General features: G+C 45.5%; 2 protein-coding genes across 2 annotated transcripts; one reads left to right on the top strand and one right to left on the bottom strand.

The window, feature by feature from the left end:
* Positions 1-1,981: 1,981 nt before the first annotated feature.
* Positions 1,982-9,383, top strand: IPP (intracisternal A particle-promoted polypeptide). Its single transcript, XM_032192241.1, has 8 exons — positions 1,982-2,282; positions 2,392-2,823; positions 3,138-3,293; positions 4,112-4,279; positions 5,571-5,708; positions 6,016-6,138; positions 6,792-7,012; positions 7,893-9,383. The coding sequence occupies exons 1-8, from the start codon at positions 1,982-1,984 to the stop codon at positions 8,115-8,117; spliced, it is 1,764 nt and encodes a 587-aa protein (XP_032048132.1). The 3' UTR covers positions 8,118-9,383.
* Positions 9,384-9,802: 419 nt separating this feature from the next.
* TMEM69 (transmembrane protein 69) lies at positions 9,803-13,240 on the bottom strand. Its single transcript, XM_032192492.1, has 2 exons — positions 13,073-13,240; positions 9,803-12,467 (listed from the first exon to the last, which is right to left on the bottom strand). The coding sequence occupies exons 1-2, from the start codon at positions 13,115-13,117 to the stop codon at positions 11,736-11,738; spliced, it is 777 nt and encodes a 258-aa protein (XP_032048383.1). The 5' UTR covers positions 13,118-13,240; the 3' UTR covers positions 9,803-11,735.
* Between the last annotated feature and the right edge of the window lie 852 nt (positions 13,241-14,092).

The following is a 14,092-nucleotide window of genomic DNA, read 5'->3' on the forward strand; positions in this document are numbered from 1 at the left end:
GGAGCACAGGCACCTTACTCAGCAGAACACTGCCCAGGCATCTGGAAAGGTTTTCCAGAGAAGCCTTCAGCCAGGGAAATCTGAGCAGCCACAGGACTCTGCGGGATAACGTGAGAAGGACTGCAATCCTTCCTGGTGCTCTAACACAGCACAGGGTTTTTTCAAGAGGAAGCCTGAGTAGCTTGTCTGTCAGATTATCCCACTGAGGGGTCTTGGTACCATGACGGCAGCATTTCTGTGCAAGCATGGGCAGTGGTGCACACAGAGGAGCAGTGAGCATGCCTTTTGTGTCACCTGTCCCATATGTCAGTCAGAACTCAGCTGGTTTATTGACAAATATCATGTTAGGGGTCTATTAAATTAAAGACATTTTAACTCCTTCACTCTAATAAGTTGTCATTCTTTGGTGCGTGTTAATCAAAAGGCTCCTCGTTACACAGTATAATTTCACACTGTCAAAAGTACTTTCAGATTTATTCCTGAAAATCTACAGCTTGTTTTAGGAGATACATAACAGTATACAGGAGCATTAGCTCCATCTTGTATGGCTTCTGTGCGGTTATAAAAAAAACACGCTGAAGCAGTGCCCTCTTCAGGATGTAGAACCATCCAGCCACATTAATATCGTATAGGACAGGCCTTCGGGGCAAAATCAGCAGTCTCAGCAAATCTCTTCTGTCTGCAAATTTGGCGCTATGGTGTGAAATCCTAGTGCTGGATAAGTGTCTAACAGCTGACATCAGCCTGCAACTGAGCCACTGGCATTGAGGAGAATTGTAAGCCTTTTACTCACAGGCCACTTCCGATGAATAAAATGTCAGCGCAAAGAGGGGTCTGGTTTCTTTTACCGATTCATCAATGAAAGAAAAATCTCAAAGTATTTATTAGCCGAGCTCCAAATTTATGTTGCCTCATACCAGCACACATTCATCTGTGTGTGCTTGCAAAAAAACTTATTTTTCTATCTAGGTCTATATTTTCTGTGAGTATTTTTTTAAGGCCAGCTTGAAAGGTAATTTTACCATTCTAATGTCAAGAATGAAATGCTGATGAATGGAGAAACCAACAGGCCCCAGGGAGTATCACAGTTCAGATTCCTTCTAGAAGCACATTTAAAAGTTATTACAATGAAATGCAGAATCATGAGAAAAGCCTGAGGGGCCATGACCATTGTAACTGTAAGCAGACATGTTTTTCTTTCCCATTCTCACAATAAATAGATATGGAAGTGTTCCAAGAGGCTCTCTGATTGCTTTTTGCTTTGGCTGCATGTCACGTTGCTCGAATGGCTGTGGAAAACTCAGGAGGGATGTTTTTGTCTCTGAATCAGTGCTGGCTTTGCCAGACCCACTGACTGTGCGCGTGTAACTCAGTTTGTGCTGCTCTTCCCTCAGTCAGTGCCCAGGCACGCAGTGACTCAGTGAATTACACAAAGATGGAAGCGTGCCGTGCCTCAGGATCAGCTCTGACCCCAGGGACCATCATGGTACTTACTACACGGTGCAGTGATGAAGCATCCATGAAGCATGAAGAGGAAGGCCCAAGCACAGCAGGATGGCACACAGAAAGCAGTGTGCGGTCTGGCTGTGCCTTCAGTCAGTGAGATAAGGATGAGCAATTCCCTGGGCAGGTGCCAGCTGTGGTCTCCCCCCAGCATTGCCATGTTTTTCCCTCACAAGCACACCTTAAACTGTCTGGGAAAGGCGAGCCTGAGGTAAATATAGCACAAATCTGCTGCCCTTCAGCACTACAAGCGGTGAGCAAAGCAGATGAAACCCCACAAAAGAAATCTTCTCACAGAGCGGGCAACGAGCCCACGGGGTAACCAGGCTCCGGAGAGCCAAGTGACAGGGACCCACCGAGGGAACAGGACGCCGAGCACCTCATCCCCTGCGGGAGCGGGGGGCGCCGCCGCCATTTTGCGCATGCACCGGGGCCGCCCCTCAGGGCTGCGGGCGGCGGCGCCGCCTCAGCGAGCGCCATGGCGGCGGCCGGGGCGGTGAGGAGCAGCGGGAGCAGCAGCAGCGGCTCCTTCTGCGACCGGCACGCCCGCCTGCTGCTGGCACAGATCAACCGGCTCCGAGCCGGGCAGAGCTTCTGCGATGTGCGGCTGGAAGTGGGTCCGGAGGCGTTCGCCGTGCACCGCCTGGTGCTGGCTGCCAGCAGCCCGTACTTCGCGGCGCTGCTGGCGGGCGGCATGAAGGAGAGCGGCCGCGACGTGGTGCGCATCGCGGGCGTCGAGGCGGACATCTTCGGGACGCTGCTGGACTTCATCTACACGGGTAATGACGGGGACGGGGACGGGGAGGGGACGGGGTGGCCTCCCGCCGGGGGTCGTCGCCCCCCTACAAGTCCCACAGCGGGGCCCCGGCGCCCTGTGCCTGCCCGCAGGGGTGGTGAGCATCGGGGAGCACAACGTGCAGGAGCTGATCGTGGCCGCCGACATGCTGCAGCTGAGCGAGGTGGTGGAGCTGTGCTGCGAGTTCCTCAAGGGGCAGGTGGACCCGCTCAACTGCATCGGCCTCTTCCAGTTCGCCGAGCAGATCGCCTGCCACGACCTGCTGGAGTTCACCGAGAGCTACATCCACGCGCACTTCTTGGAGGTGCAGGGCGGCGAGGAGTTCCTGGCGCTCACCAAGGAGCAGCTGGTGAAGATCCTGCGCAGCGAGGACCTGAGCATCGAGGACGAGTACCAGGTGTTTGTAGCTGCCATGCAGTGGATTCTGAAGGATCTGGGGAAAAGAAGGAAGTACGTGGTGGAAGTACTGGAGCCTGTTCGGTTCCCTCTGCTGCCAGCGCAAAGGCTTTTGAAGTACATAGAAGGTAAGTGAGGAAAAGCGAGAAGGAATATCAGATGTTTGATTAGCACATGCCTCGCTTGAATACAGAGCTGCTGTATTGTGATGGGTTTTGTTAGATTAATATCATGAGAAGTGAAAAGATGGACTTTATACCAGATGAGTCGTGTCTTTTAACAAATCAGCACAGCTCGTTTAAAAACATGCTTTTGAAAAAGTCTTACAAAACTATGCAATCTTAATTAGGATGTTGTTTTGAGGAGAATGTGGTAACTTTTCTACCGCTTGCTGTCTGTAACTTTTCACCATGCCTTTTTTAATCTCCTTTTTTTCCTCAAGGTATTCCAGATTTCAGCCTTCGGGTGGCTCTACAAACTCTGTTGAAAGAATATTGTGAAGTCTGTAAATCTCCCAAAGAAAACAAGGTCAGCAGTTTTCTGCAAGCTTCTAAAGGTCGTCCCCGGAGGAAAGCCAGGAAGTACCTTTATGCAGTAGGTTAGAATGTGGCTGTTTGAACCTTGTAAAACAAATGATAAAGTAGTATCTCACATTACAGTACTGAAAGAGATACTGGACTATTTTTATGTAATGAGAAGATACAAAAAATAGCAATGTTATAGATTCATAGAATGGTTTGGGTTGGAAGACACCTTAAAGATCATCTAATTCCAACTCCCCTGTCATGGGCAGGGCTTACCTGCTTTCTGTTTAGAATTAGAGCGGGATCATTCACGTTTCATGTTATTATGACATGTTATTCAAAGCCTAGATCTGCCTTTAGAAGTTACTTGCCATGGGTGGAAAGCTGTAAATCAGCAGAGGGTTTGTCCATCGTTGGAAGCACATTCTGGCAAATGCAATTTCATTGCACTTCTTGTTCTTCTGAATGTTGAAGTTTTCTCAGTCTAGAACTTCCTGGTTCATTTGATGGGATACATGTAATTTAGAAGTTTTCACCAATGCTATAGTTTTGGGAGGGTGTACTCTTGTGTCACCCTGTGGGAAGTAACATCATCTTAAGATATCAAAGGCTGTTGGCTGCTCTCTGCATTTCACTGAGAACATGAACAGTCATGTCAGTAGCAATGCAGTGAACTGTAGTAGCCCAAGTTACGTGACCTACAAGGTGACCATTGTGTGTTGGAGGAGTCACGCAACGTGGAAAAGTCTGATTCCTGCTAAAAGTAGCTAATGGCTGCTGCTGCTGTGCTTTTTGTTTGTGGTTGTTTTGTTTTGTTTATGGTTTAGCTATAGGAGCATGGGATTGAGCAGGAAGCTCTTACTCAGCCATGACCTTTCTATTTGCTTTTTAGGAGGTTACACCCGACTGCAAGGAGGACGCTGGAGTGACAGCAGAGCCCTCAGCTGTGTGGAGCGATTTGACACTTTCAGCCACTACTGGACCACGGTGTCCTCTCTCCATCAGGCCCGGAGTGGGCTGGGTGTGGCTGTTGTCGGAGGAATGGTCTATGCCATTGGAGGTAACAGCTGAAACAAACACACGGCTTGGGAATCTTCATTATGCTAATAGTAGGCCCTGGCCTACTATGCAAAGCATTTGTCTACTTCTGGAAAGAAGTGACTGCCAAGAGAAACTTGCTGAAGAATTGGTATGCATCAGAGGCGCTGTCCTCTGTGCAGTGATTTCAGAAAGCTAAATTGATTGTGCTTATTTTAGTAGTGCATGCCCTGTGGTGGCATACAGTAGATTCCTGTTCCCTAGCTACAGTATCAGAATGGGATTTTTGTTATCATTCTGATGATGTTTAGGCAAGAAATGTTAAATGCAGAGGTTCACTTACTCAAAAAGTATCCAGGAAAATTGGTAAGCAGTGTCCCTTACTGACTTACTAACTTAGTAGGGATTAATGTTGTGTGCTTTAGTTCCAGATGAATTTATTCTTGGGAATGGGCTTTAAAGAAAAACTCGCAGTATTGCATGGGCCTAACATTATGCAGTCTAAAATCCACTTCTAGATGTTTTCCTGACTGAATTGAGGGTCTTCAGAGTCATAGGACCTTGTTTGTCATGTGGATACTGGAGAAATTGCAGATGGAGTTTTTCAAAACTATTTTTCCTTTTTGAGGAAGCTGGCAGTATGTAATATAACTTCTACTTTTGATAACAACTGAATTAGGGTTCCTTGGTTCTCCACCATCGCTGCTCTGTGTGCTAGTTAGGATTCCTGTTGGCCATTTAGTGAACGTCTTTTCCCTCATGGTATAGCAAGTCACTGGTAAGCATGTGGACATCTTCAGATGGACAAAGAGGCATTGAGTATTCTGTAGGCTTTGTGTACTACCAGTAATAGCGTCTCTTTCCTCACTTGTAATCTAGTAGAAGCCTACAGCATGGGAAGCAATAGTACAAGACAGTCCACTTGTCTGCCTACCTGGAAAGGCTTGTTATGTATGTTGTTATGTACGTTTGCACAAGGATGTGACGGGTAGCTCTGCCTGGCAATCATTAAAGAATGCATGTTCTGCACCACAGAACATGTTCTTTGGTCTTGAAAACCCTGCCATTTGTGCTATAGAATGTGTATAGTACTGTGGTTGTTCACTCCTTTGTTTTCAGTAATGTTTCAGAAAACTATTGATGAAGGCTGTTTCTCATGACAGTTCAATTCTGAGTAAAATGAAAGTCTTTGCTACTTGGCTAGCTGAAAGAAAAATCATATTTTAACATTGTCTGAGAAGGAGTTGAATGCTTCTGTGTCTGCAGTGCTAAAAATTGTGATTCCCGTCTCTGTGCTTGCTCTTCATATGCAGGTGAGAAGGACTCCATGATTTTTGACTGTACTGAATGTTATGATCCTGTCACTAAGCAGTGGACCACTGTGGCTTCCATGAACCATCCTCGTTGTGGACTGGGAGTGTGCACATGCTATGGTGCTATCTATGCTTTAGGTAAAGTTTTTCTTCTAGGTGAAGTTGATTTTAAATGTTAGTTCATGGAACTTGTGCATCGATTTATCTTAAATATTACATCTTGGTGTTGCAAATGTGCAGATTTCAAGTTTTGAAAAAGAGCTGTTTAAATGAGCGTTAGCACACCAAATATTTGTGGAAGAGTTACTGTTCAGTTACAACTTGTTTCCCTAGTAAAATGCATGCTGGTTTCTGAATTACTGGTGCAGGACATACTATGTCTAAAAATGCAGCTAACATAGCTTCATGCCGTTAAATTTTTCCCCGTGTTTATTGTCATTTGCAGGAGGTTGGGTTGGAGCAGAGATTGGCAACACAATTGAAAGATTTGATCCTGAAGAAAATAGTTGGGATGTGGTGGGAAGCATGGCTGTGCCCCGTTACTACTTTGGGTGCTGTGAAATGCAAGGTGAGTACTGTTACCTTGTGTCCAGAAACAGTCCTGAGAGATATTAGATGTTAAAGCTTTGTGTTTCAGTCAGGAATTTCTTACCCTTGTCTTGTCCTGAGCTGTCAGTTGCACAAGCTTGTGCCTCACTTACCTGTCCTTCTAGTACCTATTTCTACTGAAATTAAAGACCATAAAGTTCTTTCTGTTTTCTGCTATTTACCTCGTGAAAGTAGTTTCCATGTGACTGTCAGTATGGTTATCCAGGTAGTCTATTAACAGTTGATTTTCTTCTTGGTGTTGCTTTTATTTACCTCCCATATTTGTGTTTGTGACAATCTGAAGAATTGCCACAGGTTATCCTAGGACAACCATGTCTAAATACTTGATCTGTAAATGTGCTTATTAAGCGTTTGATCCAAGCCTAGTCAGCAATTGCAGCCTTCTGAATTCTCCACCCTGCACTTGATTAATGACTGCTTTCATCAGAGCTTCTAGTGCTTGATCCTCATATCTACTTGTTTGAGGACTTTATGTATGCGCCTTCTGGACAGGTGGAGGGTTTTATTTGGGATTTGTAATGCCAGACTGAAATGGGTGTTGTGAAAAGAATTTTCTGTCTTTCAAACTGTTTTATTTTGAAATCTAATAGAGGAAAAACTTTGTTTCTGTAGGTTTGATTTATGTTGTTGGTGGTATCAGCAATGAAGGAGTAGAGCTACGTTCTGTTGAAGTCTATGACCCAATATCGAAACGTTGGTCTGAGCTTCCTCCCATGGGCACCCGAAGAGCCTATCTTGGTGTAGTTGCTCTCAATGATTCTATCTACGCTGTGGGAGGCTGGAATGAATCTCAAGATGCTCTTGCTACTGTAGAAAGATACTCCTTCGAAGAGGTATGATAGAGTCCCGTCCTTTCAGAAATGCACATTGAATCAACGCTGTGTAAGATACTATAGAGAGAGGCTGCTTCCTTTCTTTAAAAAGATAAAAAATTAAATTTTGAGTTTTCCTTTTCACTGCTGGCTGGTAGTACGAGTGAAACAAAGCTTCAGTGACCTCAGGGTTTGTCTGACCTAACCAGTCTGCAGAATTTTGCTAATCTGTCTCAGAGTAGAGTGTTTTTGAAGGTTGTATGCATGCTTTTCAGAAACTGAAAGCTCACAGTGTATAGATATTTGGTAGCTTGGTAAATACTTGGTACGGTTAAGGTAGGGAGATAGATTTCCCCCTAGTAGAATAGTTAGTCCTTTGACTAGAGAGAAAAAAAAAAAACACTCTGAAAAAGTAAGAGCTGCCCTTTGCTGCAAAACTGTGTCTTCTGCATCAAAATTATAATGGTGTTTCACCGTGTGAAAAATCACTTTGAACACAAAATAAATCCTGGCTGTTATTGTTCATGTTTACACGATGTACTTTGGAACAGTAGCCAGGGTTAAAAGCAGAACATTATTCTAGTGGGGCTTTTTTTTTTTTTTTTTTTTTTTTTGGAGACAGACTGCATTATGCAGTGACAGAAGAAAAGAAGGGGTGTTGCATGTAGGCAGTAAGCGATCTGTTCTTTAGCAACTAGCATGATGTAGGCTGCTTGTGAAAATGTTGTCATTACAGTATTGATGATCCTCTTCGTGCTGTACACATACTGTATTTGAGCCTGTGATGTGTTTGCGTAGTGTTCTTTGCATATGTTTCAATCGTTTAAGCTTTAAAAGTTACTTTTAGCAGAATCGGGGCTTACTCTAAAACTATTTGTTGACTCTTTCACATTCTCATTAGGAAAAGTGGGTTGAAGTTGCACCAATGAAGATACCAAGAGCTGGTGTCTGTGTTGTGGCCGTGAATGGATTTCTTTATGCCTCAGGAGGCCGAGCTCCCAGTCACGATTTCGCTGCTCCAGTAACCTCTGACTCTGTTGAAGTTTATAACCCGCATATGGACAGTTGGACTGAAATTGCCAACATGATCACCAGCCGCTGTGAAGGAGGCGTAGCTGTGCTGTAAAGCACAAGGAAGAAAATTCATCCAAGGAATGCGTGAACATGTGTCTCCTCAGACTTCCAGTTTCATGGGCCAGAAACCTTCTGGCAGCAGAAGCTTCAGTGAAGACAGTGGAGAATTAGATGAGAGGGCTTTTCCTAGCCAAAAGGAAATATTAAAAGTCTTGCCCATCAAAGTAAATTGGCTTATCCAAAATCTGTTTCAGGAAGTACTCTGTTAAAGGTAGGAACGTCTTTGATGATTGGATGAAGTTCACTTAAATGGCAAATTTGTCCTGTAAAAAATCTGAAGAAATCATTCCAGCATGCTAGAGACATTAATCATATTCATTCCCTAAGATGCACTAAGGTTAGCATCTTTAGCTGGTCGTACAATCCAGAGGAAGGCTGCTATGGTTGGCTAGGAGTTACCTGATGATAGTAGCAGATTGGCTACTTGGTTAGCATTAGTTGTCCTTTTCTGGGAGAAAACGCGGAAAATATGAGAAGTGGGGAAGACTTGGAAGACTGCTTGTGACCTAGATGCATTTGAGCCTCTCTTCTGCTACTAGGCATGGGCATTAAACGTGGGTTAGATGTTTACTTCCCTGCCACCCCACTAACTGATGGTAAGTGGCTGAGGATTTCCTGTTCTGTAGCTTTTCCTCGCAGTTCTAATAATATCATTCTACTTTAGCACAGTTGTTTTTTTTCCTTCAGTGTCAGCAATGAGAGTAGAGCTCCTTTTTTTGTGTAAACATTGATTTTAAATGGAAGTGCTGTTTATTAGATTAGCTGTCCTGCAGTTAGGACTACTCCGAAACTAAAAATCTAGGGAAAGCCTCTTGCCCATTTTTTTTTTCCTTAGTTGTGTTTTACCCTGTGTGACTCATGCCAAGATTTGGCATTGGAATACATGCAAGGTGCACATGTTCATCCTTGCTACATCTTGTGTCCTGCCTCTTCCAAACTTTGAGTGGTTGGAGCTTTCTGTGATAGAATTATTTGCATTTAGCATTGAAGTGATGCCATCAGCGTGTCTTGTCGTAATGAGTTTGCATTTAGCATGGATGCACCTAGTAGAACAGTTCTTGCAGGATTTTGGAGTTACTTCTAGATTCATCTAATTAACATTGTACTTGAAGCTGCTTTTTGCACAACACGATTGCATTGTCTGCACAGCTATAGATGACTGAAATAAGGCTGCTTGAACTTTTGATAGACAGTGTTACTCTAGAACACAAAACCACAACTGGAATGTTACAAAACAGGAAGCCTGCACTATGGAGACAAAGAGGCATTCATGCTGTCTAAGTCAATATCCCGTTTGTGCAATTAACAAATTAATATACGAGCAAAAGCCTCCAGAGTGAGTGTTTCAGGTACTTTAAGAATCAATCTGTGTTACGTTCTAACACAGAGCTGGGAGCTTGCCGGATTAAAACATGCTAGAGAGAGTATTTGTTTCTCAGATCACTCAATTTTGTATATGTTTTATTTCAAAATGATTTCTTAGGTGTGTCTATTGTCTTTCAAGTTTAAGCTTGTTTTAAACAGTTTTTCGTAATAAAATGCATTTTTGTAACTTAGTGTGGAATGTTCTTGAATAGGGTGCTTTCCTATTGTAATCACTGTTGTATTGTTGCTACTTCCACCAACTAGGTTATTTTATTTTAACTGGAAATCCCACTGGTTATAAATGCTGACTACTTTAAAGCTGCAAATAACATATTTCTGTAGTTAAACACTCCTGGGTTTTTCTTTAAAAAAAAAAGAAAAAGATGGTGCAGCCATCTCTGGGATCAAATGATAGGTAACATTTCTTAAACTCTTCTTATTTAGGTTTCAGGATCCTTCACAAGCCATTTGAGAAACATTACCTTCAGTGTATTTTATAAGGGAACTACATGTTCACTTCTCATCCCTTTCAGTAAGCTTCCTGGTTTAGAGTAGCTTGAGGGAATCTGCTGTTAGTATGAAGTTACCTTCTCCAGTTTTTATGGTCAGTTTTATGATGTCTCAGTGAAGCATGGAAATCAATTGATTATGGTCTCTGATATTCATCATGTCTTTCCCTGACTCAGGCCAAAGACACTAAGTACTCTTGTCTGGATCTATTTAAAAAAAATACTCTAAAAAATAAAAACTGTTTTTAGTCACAAAGTCACTTTTACATTCAGAGAACACTTAACTGTATTGCCAATTCAGGGCTATGATGCCGTTAATATGTACAAGTCAACAGGGTATGAAAGTTAGATGCTCACGTACCAAGCTGCTCTTTCAGCAATAAGCAGGTATCTCTGTCTTGAGGATAGGCAGGTTTCTTAAACAGTTCTTTTGCAGAATGACAAATCTTAAGTTATGGTAGGTGATTCACTCTTCATCGAACACCTCTGAAGAAGGGTGTTCTAAGACAGCTATGAGGATTAACTAAATCGGTCCTAAGAGCATGTACGGATGTCACATTTCAGCTTTTTTCTTGTATCTTACACTGTACTTAATATGTAGGATAAAAAAGCTACAGGAAATAAATTCACAGAGGGTATATTTTTCTTCTTGAGGTAGCTGCGGCTGGAAAAGGAAATGAGCATGACTCCTGCTGTTGATTTTTCCCCTAAATGATGTTAGGAAGAGAATACGCTCCTGCAGTCTTTTTCAATAATCAGTCAATCACAAAGGGTTCACAGGGTACAATTCTGTTTGTACCTGCCCAGGTTGTTCAAATAAAACTGGAGCTGAGGAGGGAAGACACGCAAACTTTTGTCAATTGTATCAGCTGATCCCTTAGTGCTAGCAAGAGTCCTTGTGTCATATCATACCAAGCATCACCTGACAGGAGAAATATGATGGTTCCTCATGACTGCGTGCAGCTTCCTCACTTAAGTAACCCTCAGTCCAAACAAAATCTAGAAACAGAAGGGCCAGCTCTCCTTTAACTAGTAAGCTCACCTTTCACCTCTTGTGGTGCTTGAAGGTAATTTTCCCCTCTAGCTGTCCCTACTAACTCATAGCATCTGAATGACATTTTAGGGAAATGCTAACCTTGACTTGCCACTGCAAACAAACCTTGCCTGTGCCTTGCATATCCCTTCTTATCTGACTAGTGCTCAGTCACACAGCATTTAAAACATCTCAGTTGAAATAAGGTAGGAAAGTTTTGTCTCTCTTTTTTCTTGTATTTCCACAAAGTAGGAATTGAAGGTGTATTTCTGCACAACTGCATTTCTTTAAATGCTAAACTTACTTCATTCGCCTTGTTTGGAACGCATTTATGACTCTATGGTTGTTTTCCCTACCACAGAACATTAGCACATGTTATAGTTAAACCAAGTACTTTAATCATTCAGAATAGAGCACTTCATACCTGTATTACATGAATCTCCATATTAAATTCATATGACAGTGACATCTTACCTCACTAAGAGTGATGCTTTGTTCTACAGGCAATAGCAGATTCATGCCTTCCTTGGAAATGATCAGCATTTGCAATCCTTCCTTCCTAATTTGCTGTGAACTTACTTGCTTCAAAATAAGTATCTCAATTAATGCCATTTTATGACATCTAAGCATAATTAAGTCTTAACTTTCCCTGGACCTCCATACAAATACCTTATTAGCAGATAAACAGCTTTTTCCTCTTGCTTTATTGTTTTGGGTCTTGCCATCTATTTCTGCTGATGATTAGGTTCTTCTCTGAGTAAGCTTTCAGTGTTACAGTAGCTAACAGTGATAATGCTGCCACCAGCGTTGCCACTATTCTCAGTCCTTTAAACCAACTAGGATAAGTAGGAAGAAGGGAAAGGTCATAATGCAGTGCTATCCCTAAGCCCATTACCACCATTATTGCACCATCAGTGATATCTTTAAAAAGCAAGGCTTGCCAGGCAATTAGAGGAGGCACCATACTGTTAGCCAGGTTCATCCAGTCTGGCTTGGCTGGGCTGTTTTCTGGGACAGCAAACCCCCACCTCATTCCTCCTAGGAAAGAGACAATGACAGCACCGTAGGTAAGCTGAGCGAACGCCAGCTCTGGGTGGTAGGTCCCTTGGATGACCATCGACAGCGGCACAGAAACAAACGGAATCAGCCCCGCCAGGCTTAAGTAAAGGGCTGGCTTTGGAGAATCCTTCAGTGATTTCATACTTTGTCGAAACCGGCCCAAGTCTTGGGTCTCAGATTCTTGGGGGGGCTTTTTCTTTAGGAGAGGAAGAGAGGTGTGAAAAGCCTGGAGCTTGACTGCGTACACTGATGCTCTGCTGAGGCTTGGACATCTGGAGAGAAGACAGGAATCCCTCTGCGGAAAGAGGCTAGGAGAAGAGCGAGTTGTCTTATTCTTTCCATGCAGTAGGAGTCTGGGACCGGTTAACTTCTGGAGCTGCAATTATAAAATTTGTTCTGAATTATAAAATTTGTTCTGAACACCTTACGATATACGCAACTACAGTTAGTACCTAAGAAATACTGTGCTGAGTACTTTTCCTGTTCGGAGCACATCACAGCTGCCCTTCCTCCTGGCTTTCAAACATTTTTAATTTAACAGATGAAGCTGCTACAGCTTGCACAAGTAGCTGACAAAGAGCCACTAGGCCCTTTGCTGTGAGCACACAGACCTTACTCAAAGTGAAAGGTTTGTATATCCACTTCTTCTTCCACCTACACAATCGTTCTTTAAGCATTTTTAATTTAACACATAGCAGGCCTTTTCAGAAAAGAATATGAAATGATTGCAGAAATAGGACAACGTGACCACAGAGAATTGCTACCATCCCCTCACTATTCTGTAAAAAGAATAGGAGAATTTAGACACCAAAGTTTTATTTTCAGTTAGCTTTGGCCAGAGCCATCCTAAAATTAGGAATTTGCTTGGAAAATGTGACAAACACGCGGCTACTCCAACTTGTAAGTCACATTTTTCTCCAGCGGTCCAGCCAGGCGCTTCGATATTTTGAAGAGAGAGCAAAGCAAGCTTCAGAAACTTACCCCGAAGGGCGCGTGGAAGCAGCACCGCTGCGTGAGGCGAAACATGGCTGTTCTGTGGGGACCCTACAGGAGCAGGGCCCGCTGAAGCTGACGGTGGTTGTGGAAGCCGCCCCTCAGGCGCTGCCCCATCCCGCACGCCCCGCTTCAGCCGCCGGATATCCTGCGGGATCTCCCGCTCCAACGGGGCTCAGCTCCGGCCGGCAACGGGCACGGGGCGCTTGGTTCCGCCGGGCGGGGACGGGCCCGGCCGTGCGTGGCAGGAGGGAGGAGGAGGAGGAGGAGGGAGCGGGGCGGCGGCCGCCCTCACGGGGCCGACATTTTGTCCACACCCGCGGCGGGCGGGGACTACACCCCCCAGCATGCCGCGCGGCCGCGGTGCATTGTGGGGCTCGTAGTTCCCCGCTGGGAGCGGCGGGAGGTTCTCAAAGCGTGGCCAGCGGAGGAGAGCCGGGGGGGGGGGGGAGTGGGCGTGTCCCTTCCGCCTCGCTGGCCACGCCCCCTTGCTCTAGAAAGCCCCGCCCCCTCCGGCCCCCGGCCGGGCAGGGCCGGGCAGCCATTTTGGGCAGAGCTTTGTTATGGTTCTGGGGCCGCAGCAGGCAGCGAGAGGGGCCCGGCCGGTGAGTGCGCCGCCAGCCCGACCCCCCCCTCCTCCCACCGCCCCCACAGACCCCTCACACCCCCGGCTCCTTCCCCCAGCCCCTGCCCGACCCCTCCGCGCCCCCCTCGGAGCGGGCCGGGCTCGGCCTCCCGTGGGCCGGGAGGTGGCGGGGAGCGGGCCTGAGGTGAGGCGAGGCGGGGAGGGAGGGGGGGTGGGGGGGCGGCTCCGGGACCCCCCTGGGCTCCGTCCCCCGGCCCTCAGCTCCCCGCCGGGCAGGGCCGGGGCAGGGCCGAGGCTCCGTGGTTATTGTTTCCTGCTCGGCCGGAAAGTTTGCGGCGCCTGACACGTCCCTGGCCTGTGGCCGTTCACCCCCCCCCCTTCTTCTGACCGGGCCGTGCTGTGGGGGTGGGTCCCGGCGGGCG

This window comes from Aythya fuligula, chromosome 8 (assembly GCF_009819795.1).
Source record: "Aythya fuligula isolate bAytFul2 chromosome 8, bAytFul2.pri, whole genome shotgun sequence".
Taxonomy (NCBI): domain Eukaryota; kingdom Metazoa; phylum Chordata; class Aves; order Anseriformes; family Anatidae; genus Aythya; species Aythya fuligula.

What these genes read in the sequence shown, in the direction of transcription:
- TMEM69 (XM_032192492.1), bottom strand. Translation starts at nt 13,117, where the DNA reads ATGTTTCGCCTCACGCAGCGGTGCTGCTTCCACGCGCCCTTCGGG. An exon ending in GCTTCCACGCGCCCTTCGGG is followed by an intron (nt 12,468 to 13,072) that starts GTAAGTTTCTGA and finishes TTATAATTGCAG; the next exon opens with CTCCAGAAGTTAACCGGTCC.
- IPP (XM_032192241.1), top strand. Translation starts at nt 1,982, where the DNA reads ATGGCGGCGGCCGGGGCGGTGAGGAGCAGCGGGAGCAGCAGCAGCGGC. An exon ending in AATGGTCTATGCCATTGGAG is followed by an intron (nt 4,280 to 5,570) that starts GTAACAGCTGAA and finishes CTTCATATGCAG; the next exon opens with GTGAGAAGGACTCCATGATT. An exon ending in TGGTGCTATCTATGCTTTAG is followed by an intron (nt 5,709 to 6,015) that starts GTAAAGTTTTTC and finishes TGTCATTTGCAG; the next exon opens with GAGGTTGGGTTGGAGCAGAG.